General features: G+C 30.9%; 7 protein-coding genes across 11 annotated transcripts; 1 reads left to right on the forward strand and 6 right to left on the reverse strand.

Moving 5' to 3' along the window:
• Nucleotides 1–1,912: 1,912 nt before the first annotated feature.
• Pur-alpha (Purine-rich binding protein-alpha) lies at nucleotides 1,913–5,324 on the reverse strand. Of its 4 annotated transcripts, none has more exons than XM_047059292.2 (7): nucleotides 4,264–5,324; nucleotides 3,642–3,778; nucleotides 3,458–3,560; nucleotides 3,274–3,392; nucleotides 3,086–3,206; nucleotides 2,910–3,016; nucleotides 1,913–2,849 (listed from the first exon to the last, which is right to left on the reverse strand). In XM_047059292.2, exons 1-7 carry the CDS (start codon nucleotides 4,310–4,312, stop codon nucleotides 2,544–2,546), a joined length of 942 nt encoding a protein of 313 aa, XP_046915248.1. In that variant the 5' UTR covers nucleotides 4,313–5,324; the 3' UTR covers nucleotides 1,913–2,543. The 4 variants fall into 4 exon arrangements, with proteins under 4 accessions (XP_046915248.1, XP_075589725.1, XP_075589723.1 ...); XM_075733610.1 differs by having other exon boundaries at nucleotides 4,270–5,088; XM_075733608.1 differs by having other exon boundaries at nucleotides 2,910–3,206; nucleotides 4,264–5,310.
• A 424-nt stretch (nucleotides 5,325–5,748) lies between these two features.
• RpL32 (Ribosomal protein L32) lies at nucleotides 5,749–6,522 on the reverse strand. The gene is made up of 3 exons (XM_047059293.2): nucleotides 6,333–6,522; nucleotides 6,113–6,265; nucleotides 5,749–6,045 (listed from the first exon to the last, which is right to left on the reverse strand). Exons 1-3 carry the CDS (start codon nucleotides 6,423–6,425, stop codon nucleotides 5,887–5,889), a joined length of 405 nt encoding a protein of 134 aa, XP_046915249.1. The 5' UTR covers nucleotides 6,426–6,522; the 3' UTR covers nucleotides 5,749–5,886.
• A 78-nt stretch (nucleotides 6,523–6,600) lies between these two features.
• LOC124495856 (uncharacterized) lies at nucleotides 6,601–8,517 on the reverse strand. Its single transcript, XM_047059290.2, has 3 exons — nucleotides 8,027–8,517; nucleotides 7,207–7,959; nucleotides 6,601–7,143 (listed from the first exon to the last, which is right to left on the reverse strand). Exons 1-3 carry the CDS (start codon nucleotides 8,181–8,183, stop codon nucleotides 6,689–6,691), a joined length of 1,365 nt encoding a protein of 454 aa, XP_046915246.1. The 5' UTR covers nucleotides 8,184–8,517; the 3' UTR covers nucleotides 6,601–6,688.
• A 96-nt stretch (nucleotides 8,518–8,613) lies between these two features.
• On the forward strand, nucleotides 8,614–10,887 carry TBC1d7 (TBC1 domain family member 7). Its single transcript, XM_047059291.2, has 5 exons — nucleotides 8,614–9,684; nucleotides 9,750–9,923; nucleotides 10,012–10,370; nucleotides 10,447–10,594; nucleotides 10,667–10,887. Exons 1-5 carry the CDS (start codon nucleotides 9,250–9,252, stop codon nucleotides 10,718–10,720), a joined length of 1,170 nt encoding a protein of 389 aa, XP_046915247.2. The 5' UTR covers nucleotides 8,614–9,249; the 3' UTR covers nucleotides 10,721–10,887.
• Nucleotides 10,888–10,930: 43 nt separating this feature from the next.
• Nucleotides 10,931–12,972, reverse strand: LOC124495854 (leukocyte elastase inhibitor). The gene has a single exon (XM_047059288.2). The coding sequence runs from the start codon at nucleotides 12,671–12,673 to the stop codon at nucleotides 10,931–10,933; it is 1,743 nt and encodes a 580-aa protein (XP_046915244.1). The 5' UTR covers nucleotides 12,674–12,972.
• A 149-nt stretch (nucleotides 12,973–13,121) lies between these two features.
• On the reverse strand, nucleotides 13,122–20,692 carry LOC124495853 (uncharacterized). Its single transcript, XM_075733469.1, has 10 exons — nucleotides 20,129–20,692; nucleotides 18,857–20,061; nucleotides 18,704–18,793; nucleotides 18,205–18,637; nucleotides 18,049–18,142; nucleotides 17,825–17,972; nucleotides 17,230–17,325; nucleotides 15,251–17,161; nucleotides 15,025–15,173; nucleotides 13,122–14,962 (listed from the first exon to the last, which is right to left on the reverse strand). The coding sequence occupies exons 2-10, from the start codon at nucleotides 19,152–19,154 to the stop codon at nucleotides 13,325–13,327; spliced, it is 4,857 nt and encodes a 1,618-aa protein (XP_075589584.1). The 5' UTR covers nucleotides 19,155–20,061; nucleotides 20,129–20,692; the 3' UTR covers nucleotides 13,122–13,324.
• On the reverse strand, nucleotides 20,538–23,539 carry LOC124495855 (uncharacterized). 2 transcript variants are annotated; one of them, XM_075733478.1, is made up of 2 exons: nucleotides 23,022–23,539; nucleotides 20,538–22,850 (listed from the first exon to the last, which is right to left on the reverse strand). In XM_075733478.1, the coding sequence occupies exon 2, from the start codon at nucleotides 22,215–22,217 to the stop codon at nucleotides 20,682–20,684; it is 1,536 nt and encodes a 511-aa protein (XP_075589593.1). In that variant the 5' UTR covers nucleotides 22,218–22,850; nucleotides 23,022–23,539; the 3' UTR covers nucleotides 20,538–20,681. The 2 variants fall into 2 exon arrangements, with proteins under 2 accessions (XP_075589593.1, XP_075589592.1); XM_075733477.1 differs by having other exon boundaries at nucleotides 20,538–22,633; nucleotides 22,720–23,539.
• Between the last annotated feature and the right edge of the window lie 6 nt (nucleotides 23,540–23,545).

Here is a 23,545-nt window from a genome sequence, read left to right on the forward strand (position 1 = left end):
TTTTTTTGTCAAAAACAAAAAAAAATAAAAAATAAACAACAGCTATTAACCTAAGAATTCGATTCTAAAGGATCTATTACAAAGGTTGATATAATTGAAAAATTTTTCATTTTTTTTATCAAAAAGAAAAAAAAAATTTTCGATTATAAATTGTAGTCGATGGTGGTGGTGGTGGTGGTGGTGATGGTCATGAATGAATCAAAAATTATGTCTCTCATCATCATCATCATGGTTGTTATTTGAAATCCCGGGAATTTTTTCTTTTTTTATTTCTTCGTTCGGTGTCCCACACTTTTTTTTGATCTGGCTACATCGTATTGTCGTTCAAGGCCATATAAACCAAAGAAAAAAAAGAGAAAGAGAAAACACATGATGGAACTAATCGAAAACAACAACAAGAATACCAATAGTAACAAAAAAAAAAAAAAAGAAAGTGGTAAACTAAATGAATGTTTGGCGGACAAATATCAACATTGAATGTTAGCCACAGGCTATTTGTTCACCAACCACATATCATTATTAGTAGTTTAATCGATCAACAAAATAGTCCAGGAAATGTTTTTTTTTTTTTTAAATTTCTCATTCTCGTTTTATTTCGCAAATAAATTGTGATGACGATGATGATAATGATGATAATCAATGGAATGATGAATTGAACAACAACAGCAACAACAAAATTAACATTAACCAACACTAGAATAAGAATTTTTTTTTATCTTAGTGATTATTGGAAGGTGTGTGGGAGTGTGTGGAATTTAAATTTAAAATATTTACATTGCTTGTTCTGGAAAATGTTTGAGATTGCATTGCAGATATATATGATGAAAGTTTTTTTGTGTGTGTGTTAAATGTCCAGAATTGGATTGAAATTGATTTATAAAATCTCAATAAAATTGACATATAATGTGAAATAAAACACGGTGCCAGAAACGGTTATTACTAACGCACATACACATGCATAATTTAAAATTCATTCTTTTTTTTGCATTCAATTCATATTTTTCAATCAAAACAAAATGGAAAACGAAAACGAAATGAGAAAAAAAACGAAAACAAAAAACATGGCAGCAGATATCAATCAACAATGGGATTTTTTTTTTTTTTTTGGTTTTACCACAGAAAAAAAATCTGTAAATTTATATATGAGGTGGGAGTTTTCATTCAATTCATAATGTTTGTTTTGACGTAAACCACACACACACACACACACACACACACACACACACACACACACACACACACACACACACACACACACACATTCACACAACAGGTAATCAATCAATCAATCAGCAAACAGATAAACAAATCGATTAATGATAAAAGAAAAGGCAAAGAATTTAATTCAAGAAGAGAAAAAAAAACTCAAATCAAACACAAGACCGGACAGAAGAAGGAGAAAAAAAAATTAAAAAAAGAGGAATACTAATGAATAAAACAAAAAAAAAGTGAGTGGATAGGCAAAAAAAAAGATAAAACAATCTAGGACCATTTTTTTCAAATCAAGAATCAAATCTCTTGGCTTCCATTTTGGTGTTTTTGTTTTTTCAAAATGAATTTTTTTTTCTGAAATCGAATGTGGGGTGTGTCGTGGATAGTGTGTGGTGGGTGTGTTCATGATGATTTTAGTAGTGGGTGGTAGTGGTGAAAAAGAAAAGAATTTATAAAAATAAACGAGAGAAAAAAAACACATGAAAAATTTGAATTTAAATACCTACTAGGTGTGTGTGTTTCGTCAATGAAAATGGTCAAAATGATTGTGAAAAAAAAAAATCTTCAATTCAAATTTTGTGTGTGTGTGTGTGTGTGTTTTGCAAATGTAAATTTCGAGTATTTTCCAAGCCAGTCTATTATATATAGTTGGTTATAAACATTTTTTACCAAGAAGAAGAAAAAAAAACCACAAAGAAAATCAATTAAATCGATAATTTTAAAATCAAATCAAATCATATAATTTAAAATCAATGAAAAAAAAGTGGAGAAATTGGATTGGGGCAACAATTCAGTAGTGTGTGTATAGTGTGTATGTAATGAATGAATGTAATGGATGAAACAAAAATTCTATTTGTCTGTTTGCTGATCATCAATGTCAGATTGTGTGTGTGTGTGTGTGTGAATGAGTGTGTCTGAGTGTTTGTAAAATTCTTTTCAGTCAATTTTTTTTTATAACGAATAAAATGAACATATAATTTTTTCATTCTTTCATTCTTTCTTTCTTTCAAATTTTGAAATATATTGAAATATAATAATAATAATCATAATCATCTGAAAATTTGATAAATCTTTTCTTGACGTGCGTGCTTGCAAATTGCTGAATATTATTGAAATTCATATATATTTATATTAATTATATAATAATAATAATGATGATGATGATGATGATTTGGGATAGTGGAACATGAGATGAAAATCATTACTAGGCCAAGCAGCAGCAACAACAACAACAACAAATCATTTTTTTTTTGTTTTTGTTTTTGTCAATTAATTATTTGAAGATTTTGAGTTGATTTGATTTGAGTTTTTTTGTTTTGTTTTGTTTGAAATCATTTAGCCGATGTTGATGATGATGACGTTGATGCTGTTGTTGCTGATGATGATGATGATTCTTGTTGTGATTTACTTGATTTGGTACCCGTAGTAATTGTTGTTGTAGTTTTTTCACCACTTTCATCACCTGTACCACCTACACCACCACTAGTTGATGCAACACCACCTGAAGTGGTGGCTGATGTTATATTGGTACTATTATTATTTGGATTCATTTTATCAACATATTCAGCAAATATGTCACGAAAACGAGCCCATGATCTTTCTGGAATGGTGATCGATGAACGCGTACTACTTTTTACCTATAATTTTTTAATTTAATCAATTATAGATTTTTGTCTTTCAAATGGTTCCATACATACCTCTGATATACGCATAAAAACACCAATTTTATTCTGTCCAATGTCAAAATAGAATTTTTTATTCTCAACCCGGAAATTCGTTCCTTCCGGTAATGCATCTCGAAATCCTGTTAAAGAAGTAGAAATTTTCAATGAATCTGACAGATTCATGTCTGCCTGTATATGTTGCTCATTACCCCCTTCTTCGGTACCAAATTCATCAAGTAAATCGGTCAAAGCATCTCGAAATTCAATCATTCCTTGTGCCGGAATTGCAATTTGTGTTCGGGTTCCACCATGTGTAAATGATTGCGAAACCTTTGTCACAAAAAAATAGATAAATAAGGTCAGAAAAAAAAATTAGACATAATCAACACGTTCATACCCTTAGAAAACGACCACGAGTATTTTCCTTTAGATCGAGAAAATATCTTCTATTATCTTTAATGATAATTTCTGATTTGATTTTGCCATCTTCAGGATAATTATCAAGATTCGGTGGACCTGTAAATGATGATGAACAATCTAATATTAGATATCATTATTTGATCACGTCATAAAAATATTACCTAATGAAGCATAGAGCTCAGAAAAAGTTGTTAAATGATCACGAAATTCTCGTGATGCAGCCATCGATAATAATAATCGACTTTTTCGTCCAGCGCTGCCAACCTATCGACATCATCATCAAAAAAAAAAAATTGACATAAAATCAATTAAAATGATTCTTTATTATCTTTATCATTATCTTACTTCAGCCACTTTGATAAATCTTCCACGATGATTTTGTTTGACATCCAAATAGAAACGTTTATGTTGGATATACAAAGTTTTTGTAGCCAATTCTTGTTCATTCTGTTGGGTTGGCTGTTCACCACCAGCTGATGAGACTAAAAGTATCGAAAAAAAAAATAAAATGGAATGAGAAAATAATTTCCAAAATAATCATCATCATGTGTTATTATTATTTGTATATGTGGTAAGCACAGTTTTAAAATTTCGCGCCCTACACATTTATGCAGATTAAAACAATCTACTATATCGATACTATCGAAATGGCGCGGGCTCAAATATAATTGTTACTACGGGCAAAAGACGAGCAGGCGCCATTCACTGACTACAAAAAATTGTGAAGGTTTTTTATTTGCTCAATTCGGATTGTATAGCCGGACATGGTATACAAATGCGGAAAAAAAAATTTCTTTGGATAGTCCTAGGTCAGAATTAATTTATTATATTATGATTGAATTGAATGATCATAAATTTCTTTAAAAAAAAAATCAAAATCCTAATCCTAAAAAAGGTGAAATTGTTTGAAATGATTGAATGAATAATGGAATGGTGGATTGAAAAATGCAAAAAAAAGTATATGAACCATTACTAGATGTCTGATGAGAATCGTCTCCACTTCGATCGTCAGACATTTTTTTTCTTCTTGTTGGTTTTTTTTGTTTTTTTTTACAAATGATTATGAATTTGTGAACACACAATGTGGTACACACACACACACACACAAACAAACAATCGATTTTAGTCGAAATTGACGTTCGATGAATTTTCTTTTTTGCTGTCGTAGTACAAAACCCAGCGTCTTGATCAATAAAAAACAGAGATGTTAATGGCCGATAATAATTATATCCAAAATTTATTCTGACAACAACAATCACTATGACGATGGTGCACAAACAAAGATAAAGAAAGAATCTTTGGTCCTAGAATCATCGACGACAACATTGATTCGCTGATTTTTTTTTATTTTATTGAATGAATCTTATCCGAATCCAAATTAAAAGAATTATATATCAACACAATCAAATGACAATATGTCACCCTTTTTTTAAAATAAAGACACACAGGCACACATATACACACAAAAACAAGCCGGTTCTTTAAACACGTTGGATCCAAACGTTCGATACGATAATGATGATGATGATGATGGTGATTAATACCGGATTATATCAACAGCATACACACACACACACACATTCACGACCTTTCAACCAACCAAATCCTTATTCTTCTTCACCTTCTTCAACCCAACACACACACACACTCACACTCACACAAACACAGTTACAAACACACATACATACACAAGAACAGAAAGACAAAAACCTAGCCAAATTAAAACCAAACCAAACAAATCAGAAAAAAAATGAAAACAACAGGACAACTCAGTCTAAAAACACTGACATACAACAACACAGCACACCATTTTCAGCCTTTCATTTCATTGGTAACAGCAAATTGTAACAACAAAAAAAAAACAACGATAAAACAAACGCGTCTTTAGGAAAGAACAGAAAAACTCAAGGAGAGTCACACACACACACACACCATCAATATACAAAATGTGATGATGATATATATGCACTCACATTATTAGTTAGCACACAAACAGGAACTTTTACTCACCATCATCATTTCTGCTGCATGAATTCATTCATATGCCAAAAAAAAAAAAAAATTCAGCCACGCCAAAAGACAAGAAAGTGGATAAAACTTTATGAAACCCAAAGAACCAAGAACACCAAAAATCCATAAGCGCGATGAATATGTATATTCACATAATCGAATTCTACTACTCCAAAAAAAAAAAAAAAATCATCAACGTTCACACACACAAAATGCAGACATGCCAGACACACACACACACACTTTTCAAGATGTGTGCTTTGTTTTCGCTATAGCACCAAAAAAAAAAATAACATGTCGAGGACACAATATATTGTGTGACCAAAAAAAAAAAAAACATGGACGACTGGCTATATACATCAGTATAATTTGAAATGAACCATTAATAAAATAAATGACACTATTGCTACAATGGTGCCATCTAGTATTCAATCGGTATAGGTTTATTTATTTTGGGAATTGAGATTTATTTTTTTTTTTAATTTTTAATGAAAAAAATTAATCTTATTACATTACAAAATAGAAAATTTTGGTGTTCGGATCGTAGCGTAATAATAATCATAATATAAAGAGATGTTTATTATTCATTTTCTTCCGTACGAAGACGTGCTGCACCATTTGTCACTTTGATTGATAATTGTCGTGCACGTTCAACAATTTCTTTACGTTTTTTCGATGACACAGAATGGGCAATTTCGGCACAATATCTTCGATTCATCATCATTAGTACTTCCAATTCCTAGACAATAAAAATAAAATTTAGAATGAATAAAACAGAAAAAAATAAACATTACATGAACACTAACCTTCAAATTATGTACCAAAACTTTACGAAAACCATTCGGTAACATGTGTTTGGTTTTTCGTGCCGAACCATAACCAATGTTGGGCATCAAAATTTGTCCTTTAAAACGGCGACGAACACGATTATCAATACCTTTTGGTTTACGCCAGTTTGGCTGTATTCAAAAAAAAAAAAAAAATAGAAATTGAACAATGATCATATTAATGTAAAGAAAAAATTACCTTCAATTTTCGATAACGATCCGATTGATGACGACGAAATTTCTTCGTACGTTTTTTGATAATTTCCGGTTTGTAAATTGGTGTGATGGCCATTTTTTAAAAGATCAAAAAAAAAATTCGATGAAATTCAAAAGAAAATATTTTTCACGTGCGGCCACAAAAACACGAAACACTCACTCACACACACACGTTGATAGGAAAAGGAAAAGCAACGTTCTATTTATTGTTCTATAGACGATGTTGCCATCTATCGGAAAAATTGAAAAACTTTTTAAAATTTAAATTTTTTTATTTATTATTTAAAGTTTTGGGTATTTTTTTTTAAATTGATAATAAGATAATAATTTCTTTTTGTTTCAAGACATATCACTAAAAATAATATTGATCGCTGCCTGTACATCACCATTAGTTGCTTCCAATGCTTGAATGGCAACAATATCATCGGTTATACCTAATTCACGCATTTGACGTAATTGTGGTGCCCAACCAATTAGAATCTGTGCTGGTGTTCGATTATCATTGTTCGGATTTACAGCAGCAGCAGCGGGAACCGGCATTGGTTGTGGTGTATTACAACGAGTACTATCACGGCTAGTGATCATCATTTCCGATAATTCATTATTTGAACGATCTTGATTTGTTGCAATATTTGGAAATGTGTCACATTGAGATTGCTGATGATGGTGATGATCTTGATGATGGTGATGATGTTGATGGTGTGATGATGATGATGATGATGATGACATTTCACCAATCATGTTTGGTATATTTGACGATGAAGATGTCGATTGTAGGGCTTGCCTTAACATGTCTATAATTTAAATTGAATTTTTCATTAAACAAAATGAATAAAATTATTATAAAATTCAAATACCTTGTGTGATTATTGTCGAATTATTGCCGCCACCACTAGACGAGTGTTGTTGTTGCAATAATTGACGATTCTGATTATGATGATTATAGGCTTGCATCAACATCGATGCAAACGATGATGATGATGGATCACTTAATCGACGCATTGAACCATTTGTATTTGTCGAAGAAATCGAAGATGTTTCACTTTCATCCATTTCTTCATCTTCAGATATAGCATCGATTGAATAGTTCAATAATGATCCACGATAACCAAGACTTTGATGCATTGCAGATGAATTAATTTCCTCATGGAACGTTGCTGATACATGTGTAGCAACTTCTAAAAAATATGGATATCGTTTCAATACATTTTTTACATTATTCTTATTTATATATGCATGTAATAGTTCAGAATCACTTAAAACGCCAAACAATGATGGATCATTTCGAAGTTCATGATTGACGGTCATTAAATTTTCACGATTATCAAAATCTGATAGATTTTCAATAACTTGTCTAAAAGCTGAATTTAATAGAGCACTTTTCAATGCAATACATTGACCTTGTTGTTCAGTGGTGAATGCAAATGATGAATGTGCTGATGATATATTGTTTGTTTCAACAATGTTTGATTTCTGTGAATCTTTACTATCCACTAGATGATTTAAAGCCGTAGTTTTTTTCTTTAACAAATAAAGCATCGTTCCATTTTCAATGCCATAAAAATCCAAAGTTTTTGAAGAATCCAATAATTTACCAAAACATACAACATCTTCAAACAAAAAAAAAGAGAAAAATAAGAATCAAGAAGGCATAAATAAAATTCGATATATACAAACCAAATGTTTGTTTTTCCAGATTCCATAATTCGGCAATCTGAATGGCCAATTCATCAACAGTGCAAGACATGTTTGTCACTTCCATTTGTTTCATTTCTTTGAATAATAATGAATCGATTTTATTACAGATGATTACATAGTTTTTATTATTATCCATTTTCAATATTAATCAGATAAATAATCAGAATCGAGGAAGAAAGAAACGAGATCGTTTGTTTGAGATGAGATGTTGATGCTGAACAAGCAAGTTAGGAAACAGCAACAACAACAACAGCAACAAAATTCTTCGTATTCAATATTTCAAAGTCGTAGTGAAATTTCAAATTAAAGTAAAGAACGAAAAAATTCCTTTCTAATAACTAACAGCAATTATTAGATTAACATCATCATCATCATCAACAACAACAAGAACAGAATCATCAATGACGACGCAATATTTAAATTCAGACAAATAAATTTCGAGCATAAAGATGTGGTTTGGCAAACTTTGCTCAATAAACAACACACATACAGAGACAGCTAGTGAATGGATTCACAAGCATTGATATGATTGATTTTGATGTTGTTGTTGTTGTTGTCGTTATTATCCTTGTGTGTATTCATGCTTGTAACTGGATATGATACATGATACAAGATATATCTTGTCGTCGTCATCGTCATCCACATTATCATCTATCCATCCAGCAAGCTAGTGATCATTTTTTTTTTTTTTTTTTGAAGAGCCACCATGCTATCCTTTGATTATTGGGATTTGCATTGTTTGCATTCATAAATTTCGAAATATTCGATTTTAGGAATTTTTTTTTTTTTTTTTTTGTTAATGAATGAATATTCGATGCAATATATAATTCCATTAATTATTGAAGCATAAACACACACACACATACACACATGCTAAATGATATTATATTAAATTAAATTATTATCCAATGGCAATCATCATTTGAAGTGGAATCTTATCTATATTGGTGGAATATCATCAATTTTCGCTATTTCTTTACTATCATCAACTACCTCAACTAAAATAAATCTCATTTTTTTTCCAACTGCTGCTGAAATCGATTGAATATTTTCGCCAAACACACACACACATGTGATATATTAAAGATTAATCAAAAACAAGAACAAAAAAAAAATACTGCATAAAAAACTCCCTCCGAATGAATCGAATTATCATTGAGTATGTTGGCTGTTGTTGTTGTTGTTGTTGAATAAATTGAATAATGTCAAACGACGATCGTAATTTTCGTTATGGATATTATGAAAAAGTTGGTTTTGGTGGTATTGAAGAGAAAAAATCATTGGAAATTCTTTTACGAGAAAATCCACCAGATTTATTGTCACGTCTGGCACAATTGGCTTCCCGATATTCATTGTCACCTGGACAACGTAAACAAGTATGGCAATTATTATTGGATGTAATAAAACCGGATAATCGAATCAATGAAATTCGATGCCAGACACGACGTAAAATTGTTCAACATATAATCCAAGCACTTACAGTAATGGGTTTGATTAATCATGAACAAATCAATATTGATGATGATTCAATGTTGGCCGAAAGAATCATTAATGTTCAAGATTATCCTCGTATGATTGTCATCATTTTCCTATTGGAAACAAAACAATTAGCATCTACAATGAATATTGCTCATCAGGTTAGTATTTTACAAATACATTATTTTCATTGTTTAATCATGTGTTTTTGTTTAATTATTAAAAGTTACAAAAAATCGATACTCATGATTTGCTATATTTAAGTGAAGTTTTTGCCAAAGAATTTGTTCATACAAATTCACCATCATCATTACCACCATATACTTTTGAAGATACTTATTGGATTTATAAACATTTTATGTTGATTATCAATTCCAATATTGGTACATTAATCGAAACGGTAATTGATTGATCTATCTATTGATTTATTTGAAAAAAAAGTAAAAAAAAAATTTTTCATACTTGTGATTATTACCATACATATACAGTATGAAAAATTCATCCAATACTTGTCACATGAAGACAATACATTACACAATCATCTGGTTAAGAATGGAATCATCAAACAAATTGACAACAATTGCAATTGCAATGGTAATGGTAATGGTAACAATAATAATTTAAATTTTCAATTTTCACATCATCATCATCAACAACAACAACAATCGTTAACAAACAATTCAAATCAACATACTCAAAATTCTACATTATTACAGCCATCAACATCACAATCATGGATTTGTCGTCAGAATTCTATACATCAGAAAAAAGTGCATACATTCCGACCGATAATCACATGGTTTGTTCGGTTTTTTTCTGGTATAATACATCAAAATTTTGTTATCAGGTAAAAAAAGAATAAGTTGTTTGTTTGTTTATTGATTAAGATTATGATTTTTTTTTGTTTTGTTTTCATTTCCCAGAGTTTTGGACAAAGTAATTGGCTGTCTAATAAATGGATCTCGACCATTTTATGTATTGATTTCTGTAAGCAAAGCATTAATATTATATCAACGTAAACAATTACTACGATTGAATAATACTGAACAGCTTAAACATCAATTATTGATGGTAAGTTTCAATCAATCAAAATAAACAATTAAAAATACCTCATCATATGTTGTTTTTGATTAATCAAACTAGCCATTATCATTGGAAGAATCGGAAAATATTTTCTTTCGAGCCGTCAACAATTGATGACTGATGGTGGTGGTGGTGATATATTGATAATAAATCGCATAAAACAAAAAAACTAAAGTGTAATATTTTGACAAATTTTGCAATGACTATAGAAAAAATGTGTGTGTGTGAAAAAGATTTTTTTTTTGTTTACCAATAAATTCACTAGTCAACAAGATAAAAAATTCAATTTTTTTTTTTTTTGAAATTTTATTTTATTCAAAAACGTTACAATTTATATTTCATTTTATTATTATTATCGACATTACTGCCATCTGGTGTCATTCCAAATGTATATTGATTCAAATGTAAACGCTGATGATGATGATGATGATGATATGATGATGATTGTGATTGAATAGATGCAGATGATGGTGGCTGTTGATTCGAATTTTTCACAGTATTAATTTGTTGTTGTAAATTATTATTATTATTATTGGATTGCATTATAGTTTTTGTTGTTGATAATGTTTTTGATTTTTGTATGGTTGAATCTTGTTGTTGATCTTCTTTACCTGGTCCAGCATAAATACCGGCAAACAATGCCAGACCAGTTTGTTTATCCATCAATAGATAAATGAATGGATGATCGGCTTCAAAATATGGCCCATTAAATGCACCGATACGTTCAATAGAACTTGTGCTCACAGCTGCACCGATACTACCTTGTTCATCAATTTTAATGACAGCTTTGTGTAGTAAATCACCCATATGAATATGGCCACTATATCGATTGAACATGGCTTCAAGATTTGCAGATTCGGTTGAAAATAAACTTTTTACACCCATTTGAGTTTTCATAATTTCCGTAATACGAGGCATTGAACTAATTGTAAATTTTGGCAAACGAATATTTACACCATTGGAACCTCCAAATGTTTTATCACCACTATTTACTTTACGCATTGAATAAATTAAATCAGCAAATACTGTAGCATTCAATGAATTCAACAAAGAAAACAGGCCAAAAGTATCGTTTGGAAGTAAAAGAAAAAAACTTAATCGTTGCATTTTGAATGGTAATTCAATAATGGATGTTTGTAACGATGCACTATAAGCAAATGCTACTGGATGTTGAGCAACCATCATATCAACAGTGGCCACTTGACCATTGATCATTCGAAACCAGGCATCTTTTTCCGTGTCACTTGGATCAAAACGATATTGCCAATCGCCTTTAAAACGAATGGCATTGACAGCCATCAATGTTGTGGCCGGTGATGGTGGTGTAGTAAGAAAATTCGTTATCATATGTTGTGTTTGTTTTTCAATCCAATCATTGATTGTATTCAATACTTGATAGGATTCTTTAGCAAAATTCAAATAACGTATAGAAGAAAGATGATAATGATTTACAGCCGACAGATATGTATTTGATACTTGTAACGTTTCTTGTATGAATATCTGATTAGCACTATGCAATGATTTACTTATGTTGACATCATCAATTAAACTTTTCACTGCTTGACTAAATGCTTCATGTGTTTTCGAAAAGGTAACATTATTTTCCATTGAATCCAAATGTAATATTTTAGCAATTTCACTTTTAGTTACACCTTTAGCACCCAGATGAATCATCATCAACATTGATTGAATACTGAATGGTGAGAATACGACAGAATCTAAATTTCCTGTTTTTAAATCAATACTGTTCATAAAAATTCCGGCCAATAAATCGAATGTAAATTGTAGATGACCATTTCCAATCCATTGTTCATTTGAATTTGTTGTTGCTGTTGTGGTTTGGACACGTTGTGGCTGTTGTTGTTGTTGTTGTGATGAAGAAGATGATGATAAAGTTGTCGATTGATTTGATGTGGTAGCTATTCCTTGCCATTGTGATGATTTTGCCACGATTGGATTGGTGGATACGATTGATGATCGCTGTTGATGATGAATGTTGGCCGTAGCAACATTAGCGAATAAAAACACAAATAAAATGATGGTCATTGTCATGTTTGGATTCGTCATCGTTTTTTTTTATTTCGAATGGTTTTTTTTTGGTAAAAACTTTTAAAAAAATAGATTTTTTGATGATCACTATAATAATTGTGAAATAAAATTCATTTTTTTTTATTTGCTGTTTGTTCTACGACCTTTTGAAGAATCGATTGATCAAATTGAATGCTCGTAGAAAAATCAAAATATGATGATGGTGGTTATGGTTTAAGGTCAATGACATATACCTTGATCATCTTATATGATAACGGTAGTCTGTTTGTTGGCCAATCATCGTAGTGTTGTTGTTGTTGTTGTTGTTGTTGTTCTGGTAACTGTTCACAACTTGAATCGAGCATCACCGAATTGGCAAACGAAATAAACTAGCTTCATTCATTCATTCGAATCAAGTGATTTTGTTGTCCAGTTATCTATCTAACCATGGATATATCCAGTTCTGGTATCGGACATCAGATATATACTGTTTTTATTATCCATATTGAATATCGATAGATGGTGCTAATCATCATTTAGTAGAATATCAGTTAACTTGAGAAAAAATTTCAAATTTCGATTTTTTAAATACAAAAAAAAAAACAAACAAATTTATTTTTGTTTCAACTATCGACGTTGAAACGATGTTAATAAAAGAAAATTTTTTGGTATATTCAACATCTGTAATTGTCAATCATCAGCTACTAAAATTGTTTGACTTTGAATTTCCATTGCACCAACTTTGGCTGTTCGTTTTTGTCTCTGATTAGAAATGTCATCAATGGTTGATTTTTTGTCTACACCATCATTTTCTTTATTTGCTGCTGCTGCTGCTGTTGTTGCAGCTTCAGCATCATTTTTACGTTGTACATAGAATACAACCATCATACCAAATATCAATACACCCATTGTACAAGCAACTAAAACGCCAATTACATAATCAGCACTGATACCCATGATTGTTCTTAGAATGACAAATGACGATAGATGACCAGACCAACAACCAGCTTGTGCATAAGCAATACCCAATGGATGAATATCATCCATACGCCATTGTTGTGTTGATTCATCGAAATAATGACATTTAGTAGTATAACTGGATCCACCATATGAATCATTTCCAGTGACAGTAAGTTCAAAAACAGATGCTTTGAAAAGACCACGGATTCGTTGTTCTTGACCAGTATGTGGTGCATGAATAGTTATATCAATGATTGGAGACAATCGATGTGTTCGTTCATCATGAGGAAATGGACTTTCATCCGGGAATACAGTTACAAACTGTACAACACTTGAACATGGATGTCGTCGATCACAATCCCAACTTTTATTGAACATTTGTCGAATTTCTGGTCCAAATCTTACTTTTGCTGTAATTGTTCGATTCTGTGACATTTGTGCTCTGATATAAAGATCTTCTACATTATCCGAATGAATAACTTCTGTATATGCTGTATGAATTTTCACTGGCAACGTAGCGGCGTTAGTTGTCATTTGATCCATTGAATCGAATTGAGCAGTATGATATTCGATTCTTTCAGCTAACATCACAGTATGTGCACCAAGTGGCATACGTGATGCAACAGCTTTTTTAATTCTTTTGAATGTTTCACGAATATCTTTAAGGAATTTTAAATTTTCTTCTTGATTATTCCATCGATCATCACGTGATGAATGAACAAATGAATTCATAACATTTGCATAAATAATACGAATATTTTTGATTGAAATTCTGATATGATGAGCATCAGCTTTTTCAAAATAACGAATAATTAAATTAAGCAATTTTCGTCGCAACAATAGATTTTCCGTTTTATGTAATGCATGACTAAACATACTGAACATTAGTTCATAATGACCTGAACTTAGTATTAAATTTGGCAATTGTATGGCTGTGGTTGCGAATTCAATGCTTGAATTGATGGCCATTTCAAATAATGCGTGATTTTCCATTTCAAAATCATGTTTAAGAAAAATTGGATTCAAATAATTCAATGCAACAATCATATCACCAGTTTGATAGATACGACGTGCATGTTGTATAAGTTGTAGAATTGATTGTGTCAGATTCGGTGAATGTTCCACACGAATTGGATATGATCGATGTAGCGTGCATGTTTGAAAACGATCACACGTTTTCACTGTTAAACGTGTTAATTGATTTTCATTAAAAATTGGTACCGGAGTGCCTGGAAAAATAATAACTGGTGATAATTGTGGCATAGTCAATGGTAACATTGCTGGATAATGTTCATCTTCCAGATATATTTGATATGTAATGGGCGATGAACTTGGTGAAAGATTACATTTTTCAATGCTAGCCAATGTCTGAATAGATTTAAAAAAAAAATTAAAATCAAGTTTCAAGAAATTCAAATCAACACACATACCATTTCTAATTCAACATAAGATTCAACACCAACTTCACACATTGTAGTCGATTGAGCGGACATCAATGAAATTTCTGCTAAACTACATTCATTTGAATGACTACAGGATTCCATTTTAAAATTATATGTCCCATATGCGGTCAATGTATCTGTGTAAATGTTAAATGTGAGAAAGAAGGGTTAACAAACATCATTTAAAAATCAATAAAATTTTTGTTCCGCACACCTCCATATAAGTAAAGCTCAGTATGGATTTCCTGATCACTGATTTGATCATTGGTCCAAAGTAATGGATAACGAAAAGTTGGAGATTTCCATATGACATTTTTCACTCCACGATTGAGATATGCTTTTCCTCGGATCACAATATTACTACCGGATGGTATGACAAATGTGGAAAAATGTGCATTGTATGGAACTAAAAATTCACCATTTATATATACTGGTCCAATAAACACTTGTGGTTTAATACCATCGATAACATTGAGTAAAATATATTCAGTTTCTGAACTTGAACGGCTATCATTGGCATCGAAAACTTGAAGTCCAATCAAATATTGATTATTTGGCTGAAATGAACTGGAATTTAACATCAGCACTTTTTGTGTTTGAATTTCTCTAGTGATCAATAATGGATTTCTATGAAGGTCATTCGGTACAGACAAAAAATTATAATAACAAGGTTGTGCAGATTTTGTGTCATGACAACTCCATTGATAGACAAAACGTTTTTGACGAATATCATTATTAGATGGAATAGTAAGCAATCCACTTTGTGTACCGATTGTAATTCGATTGATTCCATTAGCTGGATTAGTTTTTAATTGTGCTGGTAGTGAATTGATTGAAAAGGTAGCTTTACTTGTTTGATTTACAAAGAATCCAATATGAGCATTCAAAGTAATCGATGTCAAATGATTAGATGGTATTGAATATGGTTCAATATGATATATAGCGGTATAACGTTTTGTGATTTGTTTGATTGGAAACAGCACCAACGGGTCATTGGTTGACCAATACATTGTGATCAATTGTGGTGGATAAATACAATCGGGAATATGAAAATCACCAAACAACAGAATAGGATCATTTTCACGTAACGGATTGCTACTCAACGTATTTGTAGAATAGATGACCAAATTCGGTGTTTCATATTCTAGCCGTATTAATGAATGTACGGCTTCGATACTTTGACGTCGAGCATGTATAAATGCACTGAATGTAAACGTATATTCTGTATTTATATCAAACATTTCAGCATTCAATAAAAGATTCGTTGATTTTCCATGACTACGAACATATTGTCGAAGATCACTGGTAACTTCACCGGAAACTTTCCATTCAAAATTCACTTCAGTAGTACCACGAGGTGAAGAAAAATGGCCAATCAATGAAAAAATACCACAGAATGATATTTCATTTGGTCCAATAATGGCAATCATTGGTTCATAGCTCCACCAATTCAGATGATTTGAAAGTTTTGATATATTGGCCGATTCAGATTCTTGATTGAACAAAGGATATTTTTGGCCATGTTCTGATAATACTTGTGGCTTCAATTGTATTTCGATCATATCCGATGAAAATGGTTTCAATATCGTTATAATAAATTGTGTTCGTGTGGCCCATTTACAGCTTTCCAATTCGAATAAGCTAAGTTGTTCTATAGTCGATTCGGTTAGTAGATAATCACACATAATCAATGCAACATCATCTTCATCATCATCGACATTTTCACGTATATGATTCTCGATGATTTCAATATTGACTGATTTATCAAAATTAACAATTATCGAAAGACTATCCTCAGATATAAATGATGATAAGGCAAAAATTTTTGGTGCAGGTGATTGAATCAGATGATCGAATCCGGAACCAATGAAATTAATTCCATCAAAAGTTGGATATATTCTTGTTATCTGTGATTTTGCTCGTAATTTAGATTCTTTCAATCTACAAGAATATTGATCCTGACCATAATCACTAAGCTCTTGTTGGCCATTTTCATATATGATTCCACAACGAATCGGTGTAGGTGGCAATTCATGATTATCAACAATAGCATTGAATTTAATCATTAATGGCAAATCGGATTCATTGGAAAATGAACGTTGAGGCGTAATTCCAGTTAAATTGACTGATTTTGGAAAAAAAATTCGATTAATAATGAAAATCATCCATAATAATCATTCATCATTCACTTACCTGCATTCGAATCAAAAACATAAAATTGTAATAAATCCTTGGGCGGTGTAATCAATACATTCGGACGGAAACCTAAACCGACAACATATTCGCCAGCTATGAACAAAAGTAACAAATGATTAATTAATTAATTTCGATCAATCGATTAAATGTAATCACTGTAATTTGTCTGAAAATAACTTGAATTGATTTATTATGATAATAAGTGGAAAAAAAGGGTCACTATCACTATGTTTTTTTTTCAAATTAGCCAACCATTGACCATGAAGTAAAGTTTTGCGGTTTTTTTTCATATACCAATCTAATAATTTGTATCCTGGTTATTATCATCATCATCATCATTAAACAAGTGAATGTTTAACAATGAGAATCACGTATCACACACCCACACATTTGTAATAATGAAACCAACTCTATAGCATGGCTATCTATTCTAATTGTATTTTCGTTTTGAGTAAGCACCAAACCAAAAAAAAAAAAATATTACACATATGAACACCTGAATCAACATCCTGAATACAGATGAAAAAAAAACAATAGATTCATTGAAGGAACAAACAAAAAAAATTATATTCAAATGATAATACATACGTACATTGTTCCAATTTCATTGTACATTGTATGAATGTTTTATTTTTATATAAAAATTGTACCGGAAATGATTCAATTATTTCAAATGATTGTGAACGTATCACACAATATAATTGATTAACATATGGATAAAAATAACCAACAATTGAAATCTGTTGTTGTTGTTGTTGTAGTGAGAAAAAAAAGTGACAAATTGATGAATGAATGGATGGATAGAGTAACACTTACATTCACTGGAACATTGTTCGGTATAGCTATGGGCAATAGATTTTTAATCAGATAGCAATTATTTTGATCAATACAGCCACAACGTATTGGATCACTATAGAAAATATTTTCAATGAATAAATCTCATTATTATATCGTAAATACAATAATACATACCGATCACATGAACAAGCATGCCCTTCAGATAGACAATGGCCACAATTATCAATTACAGTTGGCATTTCATTCTGTTGATTAATACATTGGCCACAAACTATTGTATGCTTGACTAAGCCAGGAAGTTGACAATTTCCTTTGCAATCCATTGATTGTGACATTGTCATCTGGTTTGGATCGTTCACCGATGACGATGACGATGGTGATGATTGTTGTTGTTGTTGTTGTTGTGATTGTTGTGATTGTGAAAGTGAACAAAACCCACAACGATCCAATTGATATGATTGTGTTGCAACCATCGGATTGTTTTGTCGTTGTTGATTGGATTCTTTATCTGTTGTTGTTGTGGCTGGTGGTGGTTGCTGTAAACATAAACCACGACAATCACGATTCATCAATACTAATGATGAATGTTTATCAATGGCAACTAAACCTGTGAATTTTTTTTTTTGTAAAAAAATTAATTTGAAAAATTTTTTTTTCGTTAACAATAATCTACCTGGTTGTATACAAGTTCCAGAACATTCATCGATATAGGCATCACCACCACAAACACCCATACAATCTATGGTTGTGTTGCCAAAACAAACTGTATATACAGGAAAAATTTGATGATTAAACATGGGATCATCGAAAATTTACTATTACATACCTCCTAGACAATCTTTTCCATGATCATAATCCAATTTGGTTTGACCACCAACACAATATCCACATTCATTGAGTGTTGCATCCGAATAGCCAATAGCATGGCAATCGATGTGGCGTTCGATTTCAAATTTCAATCGATCAGGTCGTTTTTCATGACGATAAACTTTATGATGATGGCGATCACATGATATGTGAGAAATAATGAATATCACATTGAATGTAATGATGATGATGACTAGAAATATGATTGAGTCAATTTTATTATTGTTATTACAAATGATAAATGAACATTTCATCATTTTAATTTCCAGTATATCAGTGATGATTATTATCCAGGTGACAGATATGAACCAGGAACAGATTTGTATTCAAATTTTTCTTTGTTAATCGGTGACGAACATGGTCACCGATGAAAAATGGTACCAATTTTGAATTCAACGAATCACAAACACTGTAAAATGTTGCTGGAAATTCATTAAAAAAAATTAAATGAATGATGAATTCAATGTCAACGTTCAAATGAAATTTTTGTTGTTTTGATTTAACATATTCTGATAATATATTCAGGAACAATTTTCTACTGCTGTAGTCATGTTGATTAACAAATTCTGTAGTCGGTAGCTACCAAAAAAAAAAAAAAAAATTGCTGATCTTTATCTAACTGAAAAAATGTTCCAGAAACACCATGCATTGGCCATAACAATCCATTTGAATAAATGAAATGAAATGTAATGCCCGTCGCATTTTTTTTTTTTTTTTGGATTTTGTCGTCATGCACCACTAATATGCACAATTTGTAGCAGGTAAAGCAAAAAAAAAACAAAGTGAGTTGGCGCCAAATTATATTCAACACTTTTGTTCTGTGTTTTTTGGTCTTTCGGTATTTTTTTTTTTTTTTTTTTGTTTGTCATTTGTTTGAATGCCATGCTTCCTGTTAATATCCATTACCTATTGTTTTACAATTTTTTTTTTTTTGCTTGCTTGCTAATAATACGCCTTTTATGTTTTTGTTTTCTGTTTATGGTCAATGGTTATTTCAAATGTTTTCATCAACAGTGAACTTTTTCCAATAACAACAACAACAACAAAAAAAACTTGTCGAAACACGGGGATATATTTGGCAAAAATTATCCATGGATCATATATCAGACAACAACCAATAGAAAGAGACTGATTGACAGACAGACAGACAGACATGATGATAATCTAAAATGGAACATTAAAAACAAGAGCAAGAGTTTATCGATAAATATTTTTTTTCCGTACAACTTACTTTTCTCTCGATGACCATTCATCGTTTTTTTTTCTTGTGTTTTTTTCGCGATGACCACCAATATCACATACAGGTCAAGGATTTTCTGTGTGTTGACTTTTTGAATATGAAAAATGGTAATAGTAAACTTGAGTGTGTGACGATTATTAAATGTTAAAACAGAAAAAAAAAATTTTTTTTTTTTGCACTAAATGGTTATGCGGAAAAAAAACGAAAACTCTTCATTGTCATTATATTTGTTGAACCATCGATTAATTGAATGATCGATACATTCGAATTTCAATCGATCAATTTTTCTCTGACAATTCATTGATCGATCTAATTTTACACAAGCAAGAAATTCAATTCTTTTTTTTTATTTGTTATTGACGATGTAAATGCAAAAAAAACACACGTAGACATTGACTGATTTAAAAATCATTTATTTATTTATTTACGAAAAGATGAGAGCAACAAACAAACAATCCAACAAACAAAAAAATTTAAATGTAAAAATAAATCAACAAATTTTTTGATCTAAATGGCTAGCCATTTTTTTGATGAGAACATATATTTAATGATGATGATGATGATATTCACAATGGCCATCAAGCATTCGTTGCCTTTGTTGTTGATGTTGTGAAACAATACCATGGTAGTCATTTTGTTGTTGATCATTGTCATCGTCATTGTCATCATCATCATCATCATCATTATGACCATGAATAATGTCTTGATCAGAACTAGAGTTGATCGAATTTTTCAAGGATAAAACAATAGCTTCTTCATATGTAGGTAATCGTTCTTGTAGATTTTGATAATTGCGGTGGTTTTCGATAATGACTGGCATTTCATTATTAATTATTGTTTCATAATCAGGTAATGATAACAGAGAACATGATTGAATTGTTCGATCATTTGGAACAATAGATAAATGATTCATTGATGAATTGGTTCGTTGTCGTTGTTCTTCACTATATCGACGTCTTAAATCATGTATTTCCCTATGATGTCGATATAGCCGATTACTTAATGATGATTTTCGTGTTCGAATATAACATAAAAGATTCGATATTATAATTACAATTAGAATCAATGGAAATGATTTAATCACAAAACGACAAACATTAATGGTCGAAAATGATGATGATAATTGCTGTTGACATATAGGTGTGTTTGATTGTCGTTGATGATTACGAAGACGTATCGTTGTCGTTGTTGTTTCACTGTTACAGATATCAAGTTGCACACATCCGGTATCGTTGTGAAATGAATAATTCCGAGTACAAACACATTTTTGATTTTTACATTCCATATTTGATTGCTGTATATAACAATCTGAAGATGAGGCACAAAAATGTAGATGTAAATTAAAAATTTCATCACAGCGTTCTTTGATTAAATCATAATGATAACCATTAGGACATCGACATCGATTACGATCACAATGGCCACGAATGGATAAACAATCATTTTCATGATTACAAATGATAGAAGTATCAAATGTTGATGGTATACATTGGGTAGGTGTTATTGCTCGAAATCCTTTTTGACATCTACATCGGCCATATAGTTTGTTCAGCAAATAATTCATATCTTCATCGTTATGAATTTTATTATAGAAAAACCATTGTTTAAACGATGGTGTTTTGTTCAGGATTTTTATCGAAAATAAAAACGTTGCAATACATACAGCATTCTCTGTTTGGCGACATTCATCCGAATGGATACAAAGATCACCCAAATGTTTATACGGTAAACAAGGAATTTCCGATGATAATCGTACCGGCATTTTTGCAGGACATTCACAACGGCCACTTTTTTCATCACAGAATAAATTGAGATTTTTTGAACATATAGAACAATTTAATGATGATGGAGTAGAAAAAGAATTTGATGATGTCGAATGATTAATATTCGAAATGGTGGAAATTGTTGTTGCAACTAATAGATGATGATGTAGAAATAGACATTGAATGAGGATGAGGTAGTAATAGAAGAATGAAAATTGTTTCAATACAATAATAGTGATGATGGTCATCATGATCTTTATCATTATCAAGATCAAGATCGTTGAAATGATGATTGACCGTTGAATTTTTTTCCTCATTTGATCATCATAATCATGATTTAAAAAATTTCTTCATTTGAATTTCTCATTTTTTTTCGAAATGTAATGACACACACACACAGAGAGAGAGAGAGAGAGAGAGAGTTCAGATCGAATAAATATGCCGGCAATTCGAATGATCCACATTTTCCGATAGATCCTTTAATTAATGACATTGTGACAATTACACATATTATCGGTCACATAATAAAATTAATGATGATCGTTATTATTATGATTAGGTTGTCATCGTTTTTTTTTAAATATCAAGAAAAAAAAATAAAATAAATAAATAAAATCTTCGTCGTCATCAACAACAGCAAGCATTTATTAACAAGGAAATTATAAATATTGTGTTGTGTTGTGTTCATAAAAAAAAATTCAAGATATCAGCATCATGGTTGAATGGATTCAATCTTGTTCAATGAACGAATGAATGAAAAAAAACAGCAACTTTTACATATCATGCATATCAAGAGTTTAGACGAAAGAAAAAAAAAACCTTTGTAGACGACCTTTTTTTCTGCCAAAAAATCAGCCATCAGGTATCTCTTTTGTGAATGAATGAATGAAATGAATGAGAATTGAGAAGTTTAACAAATGAAAAAATTTTTGATCGAACAACAACCAAATCTAAATATCAACGACAAATAATAATAATGAATCATAAAAAAAACAAAGATTGAATAAGGAAAGTTGAAAGAAATTTGAGAGAAAAAAAAAACACACACACACACAGTTGGCAAACTAGTTTTGTTTTGTTTTTTTTTTTTTTTTTGGCAAAAATCAAATCGAATTGTGTACCAATTTGGAATAGAATAATATAACTGTGTCTGTGTGTGTGTGTATGTATGTCTATAGACAATTCAATGGTGATGATGGTTTATGGAAAATTTTTTTTTCCGCTTTTCATTTTTACCATCCACAATACAAAACGATAACAAATTTCAAAAAGAGAGAGAAAAAAATTTTTTTAATGAATTTTTCATCATATCGATGATTTGTATTCATTGTTGTTGTTGTTGTTGTTGTCGTCGTCGTTTTAGTGAAAAGAGACACAATATATGCTTAGTTGTGGTGGTTGGTGGTTTTTCAAAAAAAAAAAAAAAAAAATAAAATAAATAAAATTCGATTTCAAACGCACTACCACTGTAAAATTTTTTTTTTTTTTTTTGAAATGAGAGAAAATCTTTTTTTTTCCTGTTTTCCTGTGGATTGATAATGTCCTATTTGTGTGTTCACTATGTGGTCGATCAATTCATCCATCCATCCATCCATCCATTCATCGTTCGATCGATCAATCGATCGATCGATCGAACGATTGAGCT

Source organism: Dermatophagoides farinae, chromosome 8 (assembly GCF_024713945.1).
Source record: "Dermatophagoides farinae isolate YC_2012a chromosome 8, ASM2471394v1, whole genome shotgun sequence".
Taxonomy (NCBI): domain Eukaryota; kingdom Metazoa; phylum Arthropoda; class Arachnida; order Sarcoptiformes; family Pyroglyphidae; genus Dermatophagoides; species Dermatophagoides farinae.

Excerpts from the sequence above, each read along its gene's own strand:
- Pur-alpha (XM_075733608.1), bottom strand. The coding sequence starts at position 4,312 with ATGTCTGACGATCGAAGTGGAGACGATTCTCATCAGACATCTAGTAAT. Across the intron at positions 3,393-3,457 it reads TGAGCTCTATGCTTCATTAG|GTCCACCGAATCTTGATAAT; the intron begins GTAATATTTTTA and ends CATCATTTACAG. Across the intron at positions 2,850-2,909 it reads TTTTTATGCGTATATCAGAG|GTAAAAAGTAGTACGCGTTC; the intron begins GTATGTATGGAA and ends AAAAAATTATAG.
- RpL32 (XM_047059293.2), bottom strand. The coding sequence starts at position 6,425 with ATGGCCATCACACCAATTTACAAACCGGAAATTATCAAAAAACGTACG. Across the intron at positions 6,266-6,332 it reads ATCGTTATCGAAAATTGAAG|CCAAACTGGCGTAAACCAAA; the intron begins GTAATTTTTTCT and ends TTTTGAATACAG. Across the intron at positions 6,046-6,112 it reads TTTTGGTACATAATTTGAAG|GAATTGGAAGTACTAATGAT; the intron begins GTTAGTGTTCAT and ends TTTATTGTCTAG.
- LOC124495856 (XM_047059290.2), bottom strand. The coding sequence starts at position 8,183 with ATGGATAATAATAAAAACTATGTAATCATCTGTAATAAAATCGATTCA. Across the intron at positions 7,960-8,026 it reads TCTGGAAAAACAAACATTTG|ATGTTGTATGTTTTGGTAAA; the intron begins GTTTGTATATAT and ends TTTTGTTTGAAG. Across the intron at positions 7,144-7,206 it reads TTCGACAATAATCACACAAG|ACATGTTAAGGCAAGCCCTA; the intron begins GTATTTGAATTT and ends TTTAAATTATAG.
- TBC1d7 (XM_047059291.2), top strand. The coding sequence starts at position 9,250 with ATGTCAAACGACGATCGTAATTTTCGTTATGGATATTATGAAAAAGTT. Across the intron at positions 10,371-10,446 it reads CATCAAAATTTTGTTATCAG|AGTTTTGGACAAAGTAATTG; the intron begins GTAAAAAAAGAA and ends TTCATTTCCCAG. Across the intron at positions 10,595-10,666 it reads TTAAACATCAATTATTGATG|CCATTATCATTGGAAGAATC; the intron begins GTAAGTTTCAAT and ends TAATCAAACTAG.
- LOC124495854 (XM_047059288.2), bottom strand. The coding sequence starts at position 12,673 with ATGACGAATCCAAACATGACAATGACCATCATTTTATTTGTGTTTTTA.
- LOC124495853 (XM_075733469.1), bottom strand. The coding sequence starts at position 19,154 with ATGATGAAATGTTCATTTATCATTTGTAATAACAATAATAAAATTGAC. Across the intron at positions 15,174-15,250 it reads TGAGCTTTACTTATATGGAG|ATACATTGACCGCATATGGG; the intron begins GTGTGCGGAACA and ends ACATTTACACAG. Across the intron at positions 14,963-15,024 it reads CTTATGTTGAATTAGAAATG|ACATTGGCTAGCATTGAAAA; the intron begins GTATGTGTGTTG and ends AAATCTATTCAG.
- LOC124495855 (XM_075733478.1), bottom strand. The coding sequence starts at position 22,217 with ATGAGGAAAAAAATTCAACGGTCAATCATCATTTCAACGATCTTGATC.